The sequence below is a fragment of the Lepus europaeus genome, chromosome 6, assembly GCF_033115175.1.
Source record: "Lepus europaeus isolate LE1 chromosome 6, mLepTim1.pri, whole genome shotgun sequence".
Lineage (NCBI taxonomy): Eukaryota > Metazoa > Chordata > Mammalia > Lagomorpha > Leporidae > Lepus > Lepus europaeus.
In genome coordinates, this window is record NC_084832.1 from 72,308,127 (window position 1) to 72,322,631 (window position 14,505).

General features: G+C 35.0%; 1 protein-coding gene across 5 annotated transcripts in view; it reads right to left on the minus strand.

Moving 5' to 3' along the window:
* The window catches only part of NBEA (neurobeachin), a 731,002-nt gene that overhangs the window by 427,858 nt on the left and 288,639 nt on the right, over window positions 1-14,505 (minus strand). For all 5 annotated transcript variants that reach the window (XM_062194378.1, XM_062194375.1, XM_062194377.1 and 2 more), the window contains exon 32: window positions 12,546-12,672. In XM_062194378.1, the coding sequence (XP_062050362.1) occupies window positions 12,546-12,672 (127 nt within the window). The remainder of the gene's footprint in view (window positions 1-12,545; window positions 12,673-14,505) is intronic.

Sequence of the window (14,505 nt, forward strand, 5' to 3'; positions counted from 1 at the left end):
CTTAGAAAATATTATGGAAGAACAACTTTAAGGAAATAAAAAATGGTTTGGGTGGAGTTTGACAGACTTGCTGAGGATAAGAGTTTCAAAGTTCTCCCCTACTCTTATTCCTGAAGCAAGAACCTACTTTTCCTAAGCATTAACATGGACCTTAATCACTTAGAGGCCACCTCTCCTCCTCCTAGTTTCTTTTTCAGAGTATACTGCAAGAACTGGCATGTCTAACAAATTTTCCAGTGGCCCTGAGGCCATTTTTCATAAAGCATACTTTAGGGGCCGGCACTGTGGCACAGCAGGCTAACGCTCTGGCCTGAAGTGCCAGCATACCACATGGGCGCCTGTTCGAGTCCCAGCTGCTCCACTTCCAATCCAGCTTTTTGCTATAGTCTGGGATAGCAGTAGAAGATGGCCCAAGTCCTTGGGCCCCTGCACCCATGTGGGAGACCTGGAGGAAGCTCCTGGCTCCTGGCTTCGGATTGGTGCAGCTCCAGCCATTGCGGCCACCTCGGGAGTGAACCACAGATGGAAGACCTCTCTGTCTGTCTCTCCCTCTCTCTGTAACTCTGCCTTTCAAATAAATAAATCTTTAAAATTAAAAAAAAAAAACACACTGACAATAGCAGTTTTAATGACAGTATTTACTGCTAGTAAGTATGCATTAGAAAACTAGCAAACAAGAAAATGCTATCTGCGGTCATGGAATACTCATAATCACACTGAGTAATCTCTGATTTACATAGTGAATATGACAAGAGCTTCCTTTTTGGAACTATTTCATAAATTCATTCTAATTTCTGGGATCATGTCCTAAAACTCTTCCAGCTAAACTAATTCTCTTGATTAAGTAATGGTGGTGATAATGGTAGGATCATCTCTATGAAGAGGAAAATCGAGATATAATTATTGTTAACAGTTTCTAAAGGTGAGCTCTGAAGAACGAATAATGCACTGAAAATTAATAAATGAAAGTGAAATTACTTGAGGAAAACTCTAGATTTCAAAGCTTGATATACTATTGGTTTTAATGCACTATTATCTAATTAAGGCCAAGAATAACTTCTTCTCAATTTGAGACCTTTACCTCGATTTACAGGATTCTGTGTGATTTAGAGGCTTCAGAATCGCAAAAAATACTGTTCTTGGTGATTAAGTTAAATGTCTAATAGAAACTTCAATTAATGTGAACAACTTATTACTTCTGTGTGGGTACATAAACACATTAATTATCAATGATTTTGACTTCAAGGTAATGAAGAAAAACAAACATTTCTCAATAAGTGAATCTCCATAACAGATTTTTTGCAATTATTTTCTTAGGAAATTTAATAGAATATTAAATATTGCTATTACACATATTTAACAACGACATCGATTTTCCAATAGAGAACAAACAATATAACATTTAACTTGTAAGAGACCAAAGATTTTAATCACAGATAAACACTATCAAATAATATTGCCAAATTTCTCTAATAAACAACAACAAACTATTCTAAGCCAAAACGATCACTTTTTACAAAGAAAAAGATGGAGATTTTTGCTGTTGAAATTTACAGGTTCCCCACACTGTATTCAAAGAAGAATAAAAAATGTGTAAAGTACATGATCTTCATCCTTATACAATTTAAATTCCCTAAGAAAATAGTACAAATTTCCTCATTTATTACTTGGCAAATAAATATTAATAACCAAAAAAGAAAATAAAAGAAAAAAGAAAACTGCACTTTAATTTTAATTTTATTTCAGTTTTCATCTCAGTGAAACATACAATTTATGAGAAAGCTATTATCTGCTAACATAAAAATTAAAAACTGTCATAAAATTTGGTATTTAATTATAAATATTGCTTCACAGGATCATATCATGTAAATGACAATATAGTCTTTCCTCACAGTACATCATTGTCATGAATTTCTTACTCTGTGATATTAATATCTGTTTTCCAGCACTCTGGCCTCAGAATCAGCCCTTAAGGCATTCAGATCTGGCTCAAAAGTCCATGAAAGTTTCTAAGGCATGGAAAGCCAAGACATTGTGGCAAAAAAAAAAATGACCTAAATCAAAGATCTCTGTGAGTGAGATCCCAGCGGAAAGAACGGGCCATCAAAGAAGGAGGTACCTTTCTCTGAAGGGAGGAGAGAACTTCCACTTTGACTATGACCTTGTCTAAATAAGGTCAGAGTTTGTGAACTCCAGAGGCTTCCACAGCCTTGGCAACTCATGACAAGAGCCTCCGGTGATTACTGACACCATTAATAAGAGTGTCAATTGTTAAATCAACAATGTGAGTCACTGTGCACTTACTCCCCATGTAGGATCTCTGTCCTTAATGTGTTGTACTATGTAAATTAACGGTAAAACTAGCATTCAAACAGTACATTATACTTTGTGTGTCTGTGTGGGTGCAATCTATTGAAATCTTTACTTAGTATATACTAAGTTGATCTTCTGTATATAAAGATAATTAAAAATGAATCTTAATGAAGAACGGGATAGGAGAGGGAGCAGGAGATGGGATGGTTTGTGGGTGGGAAGGTGGTTATGGGAGGAAAAAGCCGCTATAATCCAAAAGTTGTACTTTTGAAATTTGTGTTTATTAAATAAAAGTTTTAAAAAATCTGTTTTCAAGGAAAAATATTATCTATGTACATAATGTCTACTTTTGAGAGGATTATGAAAAGATTAAAACAAAACATTAAAAATCATAAAATCCTCATTGTTTAATGTAAATGAAAAAGAAGGTTAAAAAAGCACACAGAAGCAAAATTAGAATATGGTGCTTTCTGTTATAGCAACAAGGTTTTCTTGTAATATTAGCCTCTTCCCTTATTTTGAAATAATGAAAGGCTTTTATTTACCGTTATGCTTAAGTTGTATTTTATCAGAATAATTTCTAGTGTTTCATGTTGTCTTTATTAAGATCTTTGTTCAGAAAAAACTAAGTCATCTGTTTATAAGATCTAAAGGTTTTGTTCTTCAACTATGTAACTTTTTGTATTTTGTCTTTAAAGCTTTTTGGCACTTTGATTGAATAGATAATCATTGTTTCACAGTGAAAAATAAATTAAAAAAAACACTATATTGACACCAGAGAAATATGGTCTTAAATCCTATATGATTAAGTGAATGCTTCTTATTAAATAGAAATTGAATGAATAAATAACAATCAGAAGAAAAGAAGTTACTGTTTAGCAAATTCTTTTTGTGAGAAAAATTAGCATACTTTTCTTACTTTAGGAAAATGACTAATTTTTTTCACTTTCTTATAATGTATATTTTCATTTACTCAAAAAAATTCATTTAATCTCATTTAATGCACAGTGTAACACAAAGGTTAACAACATGGAGAATCTGCTTTAATAGCCTTTAAATGAGATTTATAATCTCATATTCTAGTACCTTTCTAATACTTGGAAATGTCTTATGTCCTAAGTATAGAATTTATCAACACTAGACTAAAATGCATATGATGACAAATCACTTATTCCATTGTTTCCACTCTTTTTTTTTCATCCCCTTCAGCCATCCTAATAAAGCTTAGGATAGTTGACTGGTACCTACTGTAACTCTGGCTCTTTTACTTGATAGTACAAATGAACTCTTTTAAGAAAGGGAATTACTGATTTCCTTGAAGAAAATTCCTGCTTTAACTCCAAAAAACGAATTTGTCTGTATGTGTGAGGGGGAGAGTGTTGCTTTTTGGTTAAAATAAAGGAATTTATAAATACATAAGATTCTCAGGGTTACGATAAATACATGATAATTAGGATAACACAACCCTCTTATTTTTGTGATATTAATGCAAAGAGAACAGATTCAATGCAGTTCAAAGATATAATTCTAAGAACAGAATGGGCCGGCGCCGTGGCTCACTTGGCTAATCCTCCGCCTGCAGCACCGGCATCCTATGTGGGCACCGGGTTCTAGTCCTGGTTGTTCCTCTTCCTGTCCAGCTCTCTGCTGTGGCCCGGGAGGGCAGCGGAGGATGGCCCAAAGGCTTGGACCCTGCACCAGCGTGGGAGACCAGGAGGAAGCACCTGGCTCCTGGCTTCGGATTGGCGTAGCTCTGGCCATTTGGGGGGTGAACCAACGGAAGGAAGACCTTTCTCTCTGTCTCTCTCTCTCACTGTCTAACTCTGCCAGTCAAAATAAAATTAAAAAAAAAAATAGAATGATACTTCCCTTCTTCTTTCCCTTATCATGTGGAATGAAATAAGCTGGACAAAGGAAATATTCACTACTCTAAGAAAATTACCAACTCTTGGAAAATACAACATTCAAAGGAAATATTAACAATTTGGATGAAATTCTAAAGCTCCAATTCCTACATTAGAACATTATCACTTAGAACATAAGAGCTTATTATTAAGGTTCAAAAACACTACAATTCTATATTGGCTTTTATTATTAGTAACAATAATTACTGATAAATAATAGTAATTACAGTAGGAACCAAAGTATTTGAGTCATCCGCTACATCTCTGGATGCCTGTTAGCAGAAAGCTGGATCTGAAGCAGAGTAGCTGGGACATGAACTCTTACAAGGGATGTGGGTGTTCCAAGATGTGACCTAAGCTGCCATGTGCCAAACACATGTCTTCAATTTTATTTAATTTTGTTTTCAACTTTTGTGTTATTCTAGGCCCTTAGCATAATGTCACAAATATAATAAACACTAACAATTTAATTATATAGATTAAAGTTATCAAGTTTCTTCATTTCTTATAAAAGAATGAGCAGCTATAATAAAATTTAGAATTTAAATAATTACATGACATCAATAATGTATGTAAATGCTACAGCTCAGATATAAAAGAAATGATTATGTTAGTGAATTCAATGGAAAATTTTTACTAATCAAATGCTCCTATATAAATCTGCAAATGTTGGTACAGATAAGTGAACTGGTGTGCTTAAGTAAATGCAGGTGAAATGTCAAGATTAGAAAAGTTTAATGATAGAAAAACTATATATCATGAAATTAAATTCTTACTACACATTATGACTAATATTGGAAAACACTAACTAAATATTTTGTCTGGCTTAGACAAAATTTCCAATATGTAATATAACACACTAGGTAGCTAAGGAGCATCCTAAATCTCAGAAGCTATAAAACAGTGACCCACTGATAGTATTTTCAAACTGTAGACTTTCTAGAGCCACAGTGACTAAACAAAACATTGCTATTTAATGCTATAATTAGTAATCCAATGGTAGTTTTTTCACTTGATGTTGCTATATGGGCAAAATGTTGAAATCTTTACCTAATATACACTAAACTGATCTTCTGTATACAAAGAGAATTGAAAATGAATCTTTACATGAATGGAAGGGGAAAGGGAGCGGGAAAGGGGAGGGTTGCGGGCGGGAGGGAAGTTATGGGAGGGGGAAGCCATTGTAACCCATAAGCTATACTTTGGAAATTTATATTCATTAAATAAAAGTTTAATTAAAAAAAAAAAAGTAACACTGGAAAAAAATGCTTTGGTTATTTTATTTCCTTGTAATATTATAAACTTAAAACAGATTTCTTTGGGGGCAAGCATTTGACTGCAGTTAAGACCCAACTTGTGACACCCTCCACCCGTATTAGATCACTTGGGTTCAAATGCTTCCAGTCCGGCTTCCTATTAAAAGATGCTCCGGGAGGCAGCATGTGACAGCTCAAGTACTTGACTCCTACCAATAATGTTGGAGACCTAGAACAAGTTCTTGGCTCCTGACGTCAGCCTGATCTAGCCCTGGTTGTTGCAGGCATTTGGGGAGTAGACCAGAGGATGGAAGATTTCTGTCTCAGTCTCTCCACCTTTCAAATAAAATGAAAATAAATTTTAAAAAAAGTTTTGTAGGCCGGCGCCGTGGCTCAATAGACTAATCCTCCGCCTTGCGGCGCTGGCACACCGGGTTCTAGTCCCAGTCGGGGCACCGATCCTGTCCCGGTTGCCCCTCTTCCAGGCCAGCTCTCTGCTGTGGCCAGGGAGTGCAGTGGAGGATGGCCCAAGTCCTTGGGCCCTGCACCCCATGGGAGACCAGGATAAGCACCTGGCTCCTGCCATCGGATCAGCGCAGTGCGCCGGCCACAGCGCGCTACCGCAGTGGCCATGGGAGGGTGAACCAACGGCAAAAGGAAGACCTTTCTCTCTGTCTCTCTCACTGTCCACTCTGCCTGTCAAAATTAAAAAAAAAAAAGTTTTGTAAAAAGCTTGACATTTTTCTCTTCATTCCTCCTAAACAGAATCACAGATATTTGCAAGTGCATGATGTACACCTCCACGTTAAGAGATAGATGAGAGGAGGGCAAATGGCACAGTGGATAAGTCATCTCTTAGAATACCTACATCCCTTATAGGGACACAGTTTGAGACCCAGTAACTCCACTTCTGATCCAGCTACCTGCTAATGTGTACCCTAGGAGGTGGTACAAGCACTCAGTTCCCTCCCACAACCACGGGAGATCCATACGGAATTCCAGGTACCTGGCTTCTGCGTGAATAAGCCCTAGCAATTGCAGGCCTTTGGGCAATGAACCAAGAAATTGGAAGACATTCTCTCTCTCTCTCTCTCTCTCTCTCTCTCTCTCTCTCTCTCTCTCTCTCTTTCTCTCTGCCTCTCTCTTTCCATTGTCCCCCACCTCCACTCAGGAAAACATTCTGAGCCTTGATATATAGACAGACCAAACACTTGAGAATGAGAAGAATCATTGGAACAGCCTAGCTTCAAGAGGGAAGGCAGCATCTGAATGAACTCAAATTTGGCTAGTCCCATACCCCTGAACACCAGCTTTCAAGTACTGGGTAAGAAATAACAGCGCTAACATTGCAGAAGGGGCTGTAGTACAAGATGAAAAAAGCCTAAAAATCCAGGTGGAACAGAAATACTGGGGGAAAAACTCTTTCAAACTAGCTACCAAATAAAAACAAAGTAAGGGCTGCAGTTGTGGCAAAGCAGATACAGCCACAGACTGTGACACCAGAATCCCATATAGGTACCAGTTCAAGTTCCAGCTGCTCTTCTTGTGATCCACTCTGTGCTAATGGCAAGGGAAGGCAGCAGAAGATGGCACAAATATTTTGGTCCCTGCCACCCACATGGAAGACTGGGATGAAGCTCCTGGATACTGACTTTAGTCTGGTCCAGCCCTCACTGTTGTGGCCACTTAAGGAGTAAACCAGCAAACAGATGAGATTCTCTCTCTCTCTCTCTCTCTCTCTCTCTCCTCCCCCCATCCTCCCCATAACTCTGACTTTCAAAATAAACAAATACATCTTAAAAAACAACAAAAATAAATCTAAAATAAAGGTGTATAAATTTAAACCAAATTGGAAGATTTAGAAGAAATGGATAGACATCTGCATACACCACTTACTAAAATTGAGCCATGAGGACAACAGAAAACTTAAATAGACCAATAACCAAGATGGAGATTTAATCAGTAAAAAAGGCCCTCCCAATGGCTTCACGGCTGACTTCTACCAAACTTTTTCCTCCCTCCCTCCCTCCCTCCCTTCCTTCCTTCCTTCCTTCCTTCCTTCCTTCCTCCCTCCCTCCCTCCCTCCCTTCCTTCCTTCCTTTTGACAGATAGAGTTCGACAGTGAGAAAGGTCTTCCTTCCATTGGTTCAACCCCCAAATGGCCGCCAGGGTTGGAGCTATGCCATCCAAAGCCAGAAGCCAGGTGCTTCCTCCTGGTCTCCCATGAGGGTGCAGGAGCCCAAGAACATGGGCCATCCTCCACTGCCTTCCTGGGCCACAGCAGAGAGCTGGACTGGAAGAGGAGCAATCGAGACTAGAACCTGGCGCCCATATGGGATGCCGGCGCTGCAGGCGGAGGATTAACCAAGTAAGCTAGGGTGTCGGCCCCTCTACCAAACTTTTAAAGAAGAACTAACTCAGGGGCCGGCGCCATGGCTCACTTGGTTATTTAGAAGATAAGAAAACAATAACTCAATATTTGAGAAAAAGTAAAACAATCAAAAAATTTCATTAACCAACAGACTGCATAGGAAGAAGAAGAAAATAAAGAATAGAAGGAAAAGAATCTTTTTCTTTTTAAACAACTACCAAATTGGTAACATAACAAACTATATCAGTCAATACATTATATGCAAATGATATATAACAACAAACTAAAATATAGATTATGATTTTTTAAACAGCAATATATCCACTGATATACTGCTAAAGAAAAACTTGCTGTATCTATAAATATAGGTAAATGTAAAGAAAAGAAGGAAAAAGAATTACCATTAAATGCTTTATTCAAATGGAAAAGCCACACAAGGAGTTGGAAAGGTTTAATTTACAAGATGTTACAATTTAAACTATACATTGCATACACATTTTTAAAATTTGAAAATACAAAAAACCCATTTTCCCTGATATAATTAAGGATCAGAATAAATGGATCTGATGTAATCCAGTTGAAATCAGTGATTAAAAAATTCTATCTCATTTTACATTTATTTATTTATTTAAATCTAATATTTAATATTAATTTAATTAATCTAATGCTATATTTAATTAAAATAAACATTTTAATGTTAGCTCTTGATTAAATACAAGAAAATAAACTACCTATGTAAATTATGAGCATTTTTATCTGCACTAAGAAGCTAAATTTCCTACCAAAGAACAACTAAACAAACCAACATCTAAGTATTTCTGTGAGGACAAAGGAAAATTAAGACAAGGATCAATAAATTACCATTGAATGTGAAAAAGAAACCCTAGTAAGATGATTTTGGTGTTTGGACATCTCTTCTTCCACGGACATGGTTTGTAAGAAACAGTTGAATGACTTAGAAGTTCAAGAAAAAATTTTGAAATATTTATTTATTTATTTGCAGGTCAGTTATACAGAGAGAGGAGGAGAGGCAGAAAGATAGAGGTCTTTCTTCTGCTGGTTCACTCCCCAATTGGCTGCAACAGCCGGAGCTGTGCAGATCTGAAGCCAGGAGCTTCTTCTGGGTCTCCCACCTGGATGCAGGGGACCAAGGACTTGGGCCATCTTCTGCCTGCTTTCCCAGGCCATAGCAGAGAGCCAGATTGGAAGTGGAGCTACCGAGACTTGAACCAGCGCCCATATGGGATGCCAGCACTGCAGACAGCGGCTTTACCCACTATGCCACAGCACCAGCCCCAAGAAAATTTCGAGGCCATCAAAAGGGCAGAAAGTTTAAAAAAAAACCCAAGTGATTAAAGTTGGGTATAGACCTACACCCTAGAAAAGTGGTAAACCAGCAAAAAAAAAAAAAAAAAAAAACTGGTCCTCTAACCTTGATAGCTTTAAGGTCATCTGGGATTGTTAGTTTCTACAGTGAGTACCAGAAGAAAATGTCTTTTTTTTCCTGCAAGAAAATCAATGTTGTACCTTCACATTACCTTTGCACTCTTTCATATACTATAAATCCTTCACATTATATTAAAAACAAAAGATATAAAATAAAATAAGTAGCCAAGACTGAATGCCAAGATAAACACAAGATTACAGAAACAGATATAGGAGAAAGTCAAATGATGAAACAAAGACTTCAGGTTGACAAGTCTGAAAAAGGACTTGTATCTAGAACATATTAAAAAAAAAATCAAAAGTAAAAATTGTTCCAATTAAAAAAATGGACAAGAGGGTCTGGTGCCATGGCATAGTGGGAAAAGCTGTGGCCTGCAGTTCCAGCATCCCACATGGGCACCAGTTCATATATCAGCTGCTCTACTTCTGGTCCAGCTCCCTGCTAATGAATGGCCTGGGAAAGCAGCAGAAGACTGAGCCCAAGTGGTTGGGCTTCTGCATCCACATGTGAGACTCAGAAGCAGCTCCTGGTTCCTGGCTTCAGATTTGCCCACCTACTGACACTGCAGCCATTTGGGGAGTGAACCAGTAGCTGGAAAATCTTTCTCTCTGTCTCTCTGTCTCTCTCCCTTTGTAATTCTGCCCTTCAAAAAAAAAAAAAAATGAACAAGAGGTTAGACAGCACTGTGGTACAGTGGGTTAAGCAGCAACTTGGGAGGCCCTAATAGCATGTTGTAGTGATCTTACTCTTCGGCATTTACGCCAGAGAAACAAACTTAGGTTCACATAAACAAAGGTTCAGTGAAGCTTTATCCTAATAGCCAAAAATTGGGGAAAAGGGAAAAATAGATGAAAAATTAGAAAAATATATTGAATTCAAAGAAGATTGAAACAAGGTACTACATTTGTAGAATACAGCTCAAACAATGCTGAGAGGAAAAGTCATGACTTTAACAGATCACAAAAGAAAAACCCAGTTAGCTATTTTTAAAATGGATACTGAAAAACTGGATTATAAAATTTAAATGGAAATTCAAGAAATCAGATTGTATTAAGGAAAAAGTGTAAAGTAGGAATATATTTTTAGATCAAATATTATTTTTTATAAAAACTGAAGTGAATTATGACAGCACAGCAGAAGGACACACAAATAGACTAATGGGGCAGAACTGAGTCAAAATCATGGCCAAAAATAAACTAACACTTGATTTGTGAAGAAAGTGGCAGAGCATGGGGCAAAGAAGAACCTTTCAAATAAAGGGTGCCAGGTCATTTTTGTATTCTTTACACTGTTAACATTATGTTTTAAAAAGTTAATTCCAGATAGATTATGTTTCTAAGTATAAAAGCAAAAAATAAAACAGAAGACAAGGTAGGGAAAATGTAGGCAAAGAATTATGCAATGCAAGAAAGCACTTACCAAAAAAACCTGATAAATTGAATTTCTTTAAAATTTACACCTCCCACTGATCAAAGCAGACCAGATAAATAAAAAGAAGGGAAGAAGATACATTCATGTCATATAATCATTAAAGGGCTTATTTTGAAATTGTATGAAAAAGTTTACAAATTAATACAAAAAGCCAATCATTAAAGAACTAGAGATTTCAACATGCAAATCCCAAAATAGAAATAAAAAAGACCAGTAATATATATAAAAGTTACTCGACCGTATTATTCATCAGGAAAATGCAAACTCAAAATACAACAGAATGCCACTAAGCTTCAACAAAAATAGATAAAATGAAAGGGGCTGACAATGCTAAGTCCTGTCAATGACATGAAGCAACTAAAACTCTCATATTCTGATGTTGGACTAGTAACCTTGTATAACCATTTTGACAATACATTTGTCATTATCTAGTTAAACTGGGTATATACAAATACTAGGAATCAGCAATTCCAGTCCACATTATTTACATAATAGATGGCTATACTAAAGTGTGGTGTACTCACACAGTAATATTTAATGCATAATAATTACAGATAACATTTTTATCTGTGTAGTTTTATTATTTTTAATAGCTAAACAATATAAACATCAAATGCCCATCACAATGAAATGAATTAATAAGTTAATAGTGTACATAACCAAATGAAGAAATGTGAAATAGGAATGAACAAACTGAATATGGAGCAGTCATAATGTTGAACAAAAGATGCCAGAGACAACAGAATATATGTATGTGCATTTATATAAATCCAAAGTATACAAAACTGTCCTAGTTAAAAACCAGGGTGAAAAATTTTAAGAGGAATGAGAACATCGGGAAAGGGGCACACAGTGGAGATTTTTGGGGTATTTGTTACAGTCTGTTTCTTGATTTGGGTGATTGCAACATGAATGTGATAATTCTTTCATTGAGCTATTATACTGTATTTGTGTTATACAATTATCCCCTGGTATCCACCAGAGATCTCAGGATTCCCTATGGATATTAAAATCTGAAAAAGATTCTCACGTCCTTTAGATAAAGTAGAGTATTTGCATATAAACTATGCACATTAAATCACATCTAGGTGAATTATAACTACAACTATAAAGTAAATGCTATTGAAATAGTTACTACGCTATATTGTTTAATGAATAATGACAAGAAAACAAAGTTTGTATGTGTTCAGCTTTGAAAAAAAATGTTTGTGAGTGGTGATTGGTTGAATGTGTGGATGCAGAATATATAGATACAGGGGATGGACCATACTTCCATTAAAATTATGAATATATATATGCACATATGTATGTGTGTACACACACAGTTTAACTCCAAGAATGATGGCCAGTCTCTTTTATATATGCTCTTTAATCACATAGACATGTTCCATTATTCAAGTTTCATGATATATGTTATACTTAATTTGGCAGAGCTATTTTCAAAGTATGTATTTTAAATTTTCATCACCCTCCAAAGATGTTCTATTCTGCCATGTTACTATTTGTGCATATTTAAACATTATTAGAAATAGTAGCAAGTATGACAATAGATTACAAATTTAGCAGTCATCATCTTAAACAAGGTCTCTTACAAAGATAATAACGCTGATTTTCATACAATTAACAAGTAGCCTAGAATACAAATATAATGCAATTATGAAATACAATCACAAAATACATAATTAACCTACATTTCCAAGAATTCTTACCATATCTATGCTTTTACAGCGTATTGTTTCACTATTATAAAAACCCGGAGAGAGACAAAAGATGAGGAAGAGTAAAATGAGAAAGATGAGTAAAAAAGAAATAGTTATACACACCTCATGTTTTCAGCTGAATCTTCTGGCATTGGAGCAACAGTTTGTACAGCTGGAAGATTTTTGCTGGTAGCACCATTCACAAAACTAGAAGAGGAGGAGGAGGAGGAAGACCCTGAATCCACGGCACCTGTTCCCAAAATAATAATTTTTAGCCTTAAACACAATTATTTAATAAAACAATATTAATTATATAATACTATTTGATTTTGAAATATTACTCATATTGATTTCAAAACAGAACTCGTCAATTAAAATTATTTGATTATTAGCATACTCTTAATTATTTATAATTTTAACCAATAGCTATTGTATTGAGACCCAGTCGGTTTACTTACGTTAATCTAACAAAACTACATATTACACATGGGGTATAAATAAAAGACATCAACAAATGAAAAACTTTTAGGTAAAATGAGGCTGATAATACAATGTAAATTTGAACATAAAAATTTATTTTTTTATTTCAATTTTTTAACATCTATAATTTATAATGAATTATATCTGAGCATAAATTTATGGCTCTGTATTATCAAATGTTTATTTCAATAAAATTATTGCTTAAGAAGGCCTATACTTGAATGTAATTATAACCAGTTTTAAAATAAGGAATTTTCCTCATGATATGAAGAAGCCATTTTAGAACAGATTTTTTCTACAATATTCATATGCAATGTAAATATATTACATAGCTATGGAGTTGAGGGACATCTAGTGTTCCTAAATATTATCATACCTCATACTGATTCCCACAGAACTCAACTGCTTATCAGGATTTCCATTATCACCTTTATAAAGTACGTATGTGCCAACTTGTAAACTGGATAGTAAGTCCAGTTTAGATGTTGGCTCATGAATTTTATTCCTCCCAAGGAGAAAGTTTATTGACTATATTTTATTTTTCCTTGTAATATGCATAATTTATACTATCACTAAACCTCTTGTGTAATTATTTGCTATATCTATTAATAATTCTTAAAAGAAAAATTAATAGAAAGCATCATGACTTGTCTCATACAAAGATTTAAAAAAGTAGTGATTTAATTTTCCATTTACCTAGCTCTTAATAGCAGTCAGGACTGTTTACTTGATAACACTTGATACAGATTTTTTTCTTACTACATTAACACATTAAAAAAAATTCTGGGTAAAATTTTGATAAAAGAAAATTTGTTTTATTTCAATTTGAGAGAGCCAAATGAATATAAATAGTAATACTAAAAATAGAATGACTTGAAAGTCTTTAGACAAGTCAGGCAAGTCATATAAATATTTATTTATAATATAAATTAAAGATGTTATATTCTTTAACACAATGCCATTAACAATGTTTATTTGCTAATACAAATATGCTTAATAGAGTACATTCTACTTACTACAACCCCATAAATGTGTTGTTCATGATATGTCACACTCAGGTGGTATGATAAACAAGATAGATACAGAAAGCACAAAGAAGAGCTACAAATTAATAAAAATGGGAAGAATCTAAGTAATGATAATAAATGGAAAAGTTCAAGGCTATACAGTTTGGAGAAGAGAAGACTACTATAGTCAGGGAAGAAAAGTCAGGGATCATCTTGCGTTGTATAAATACCTAAAATGGAATCACAAAGATTTGGGTAAGGATTTATTTAGCTAATAATCAACAGGAACATTTCTGGAAATTTACAAAAAAAGATATTCTTTTAGGTAGGCTTTTAAAATTTATAGTGATTTGGAGTTTTTGGTTCCTAGAATCATTAGGAAATTTTGGACAATGAATTGTATACAATTGTAACTGACATATATAAATTAATTCAATGTCAAACAATGGTTCTTATTCACATACATTTTTTTATCAAGTTGAGGCTCTTGCATATCGTCAAGTTTCTTAGGGGAGCTCTGCCTTCCCTTAGGGGATTTAGCAAAGAAAATACATTATGACTCAACAGTAAATATCACCAAGTACATTTTCTATCAC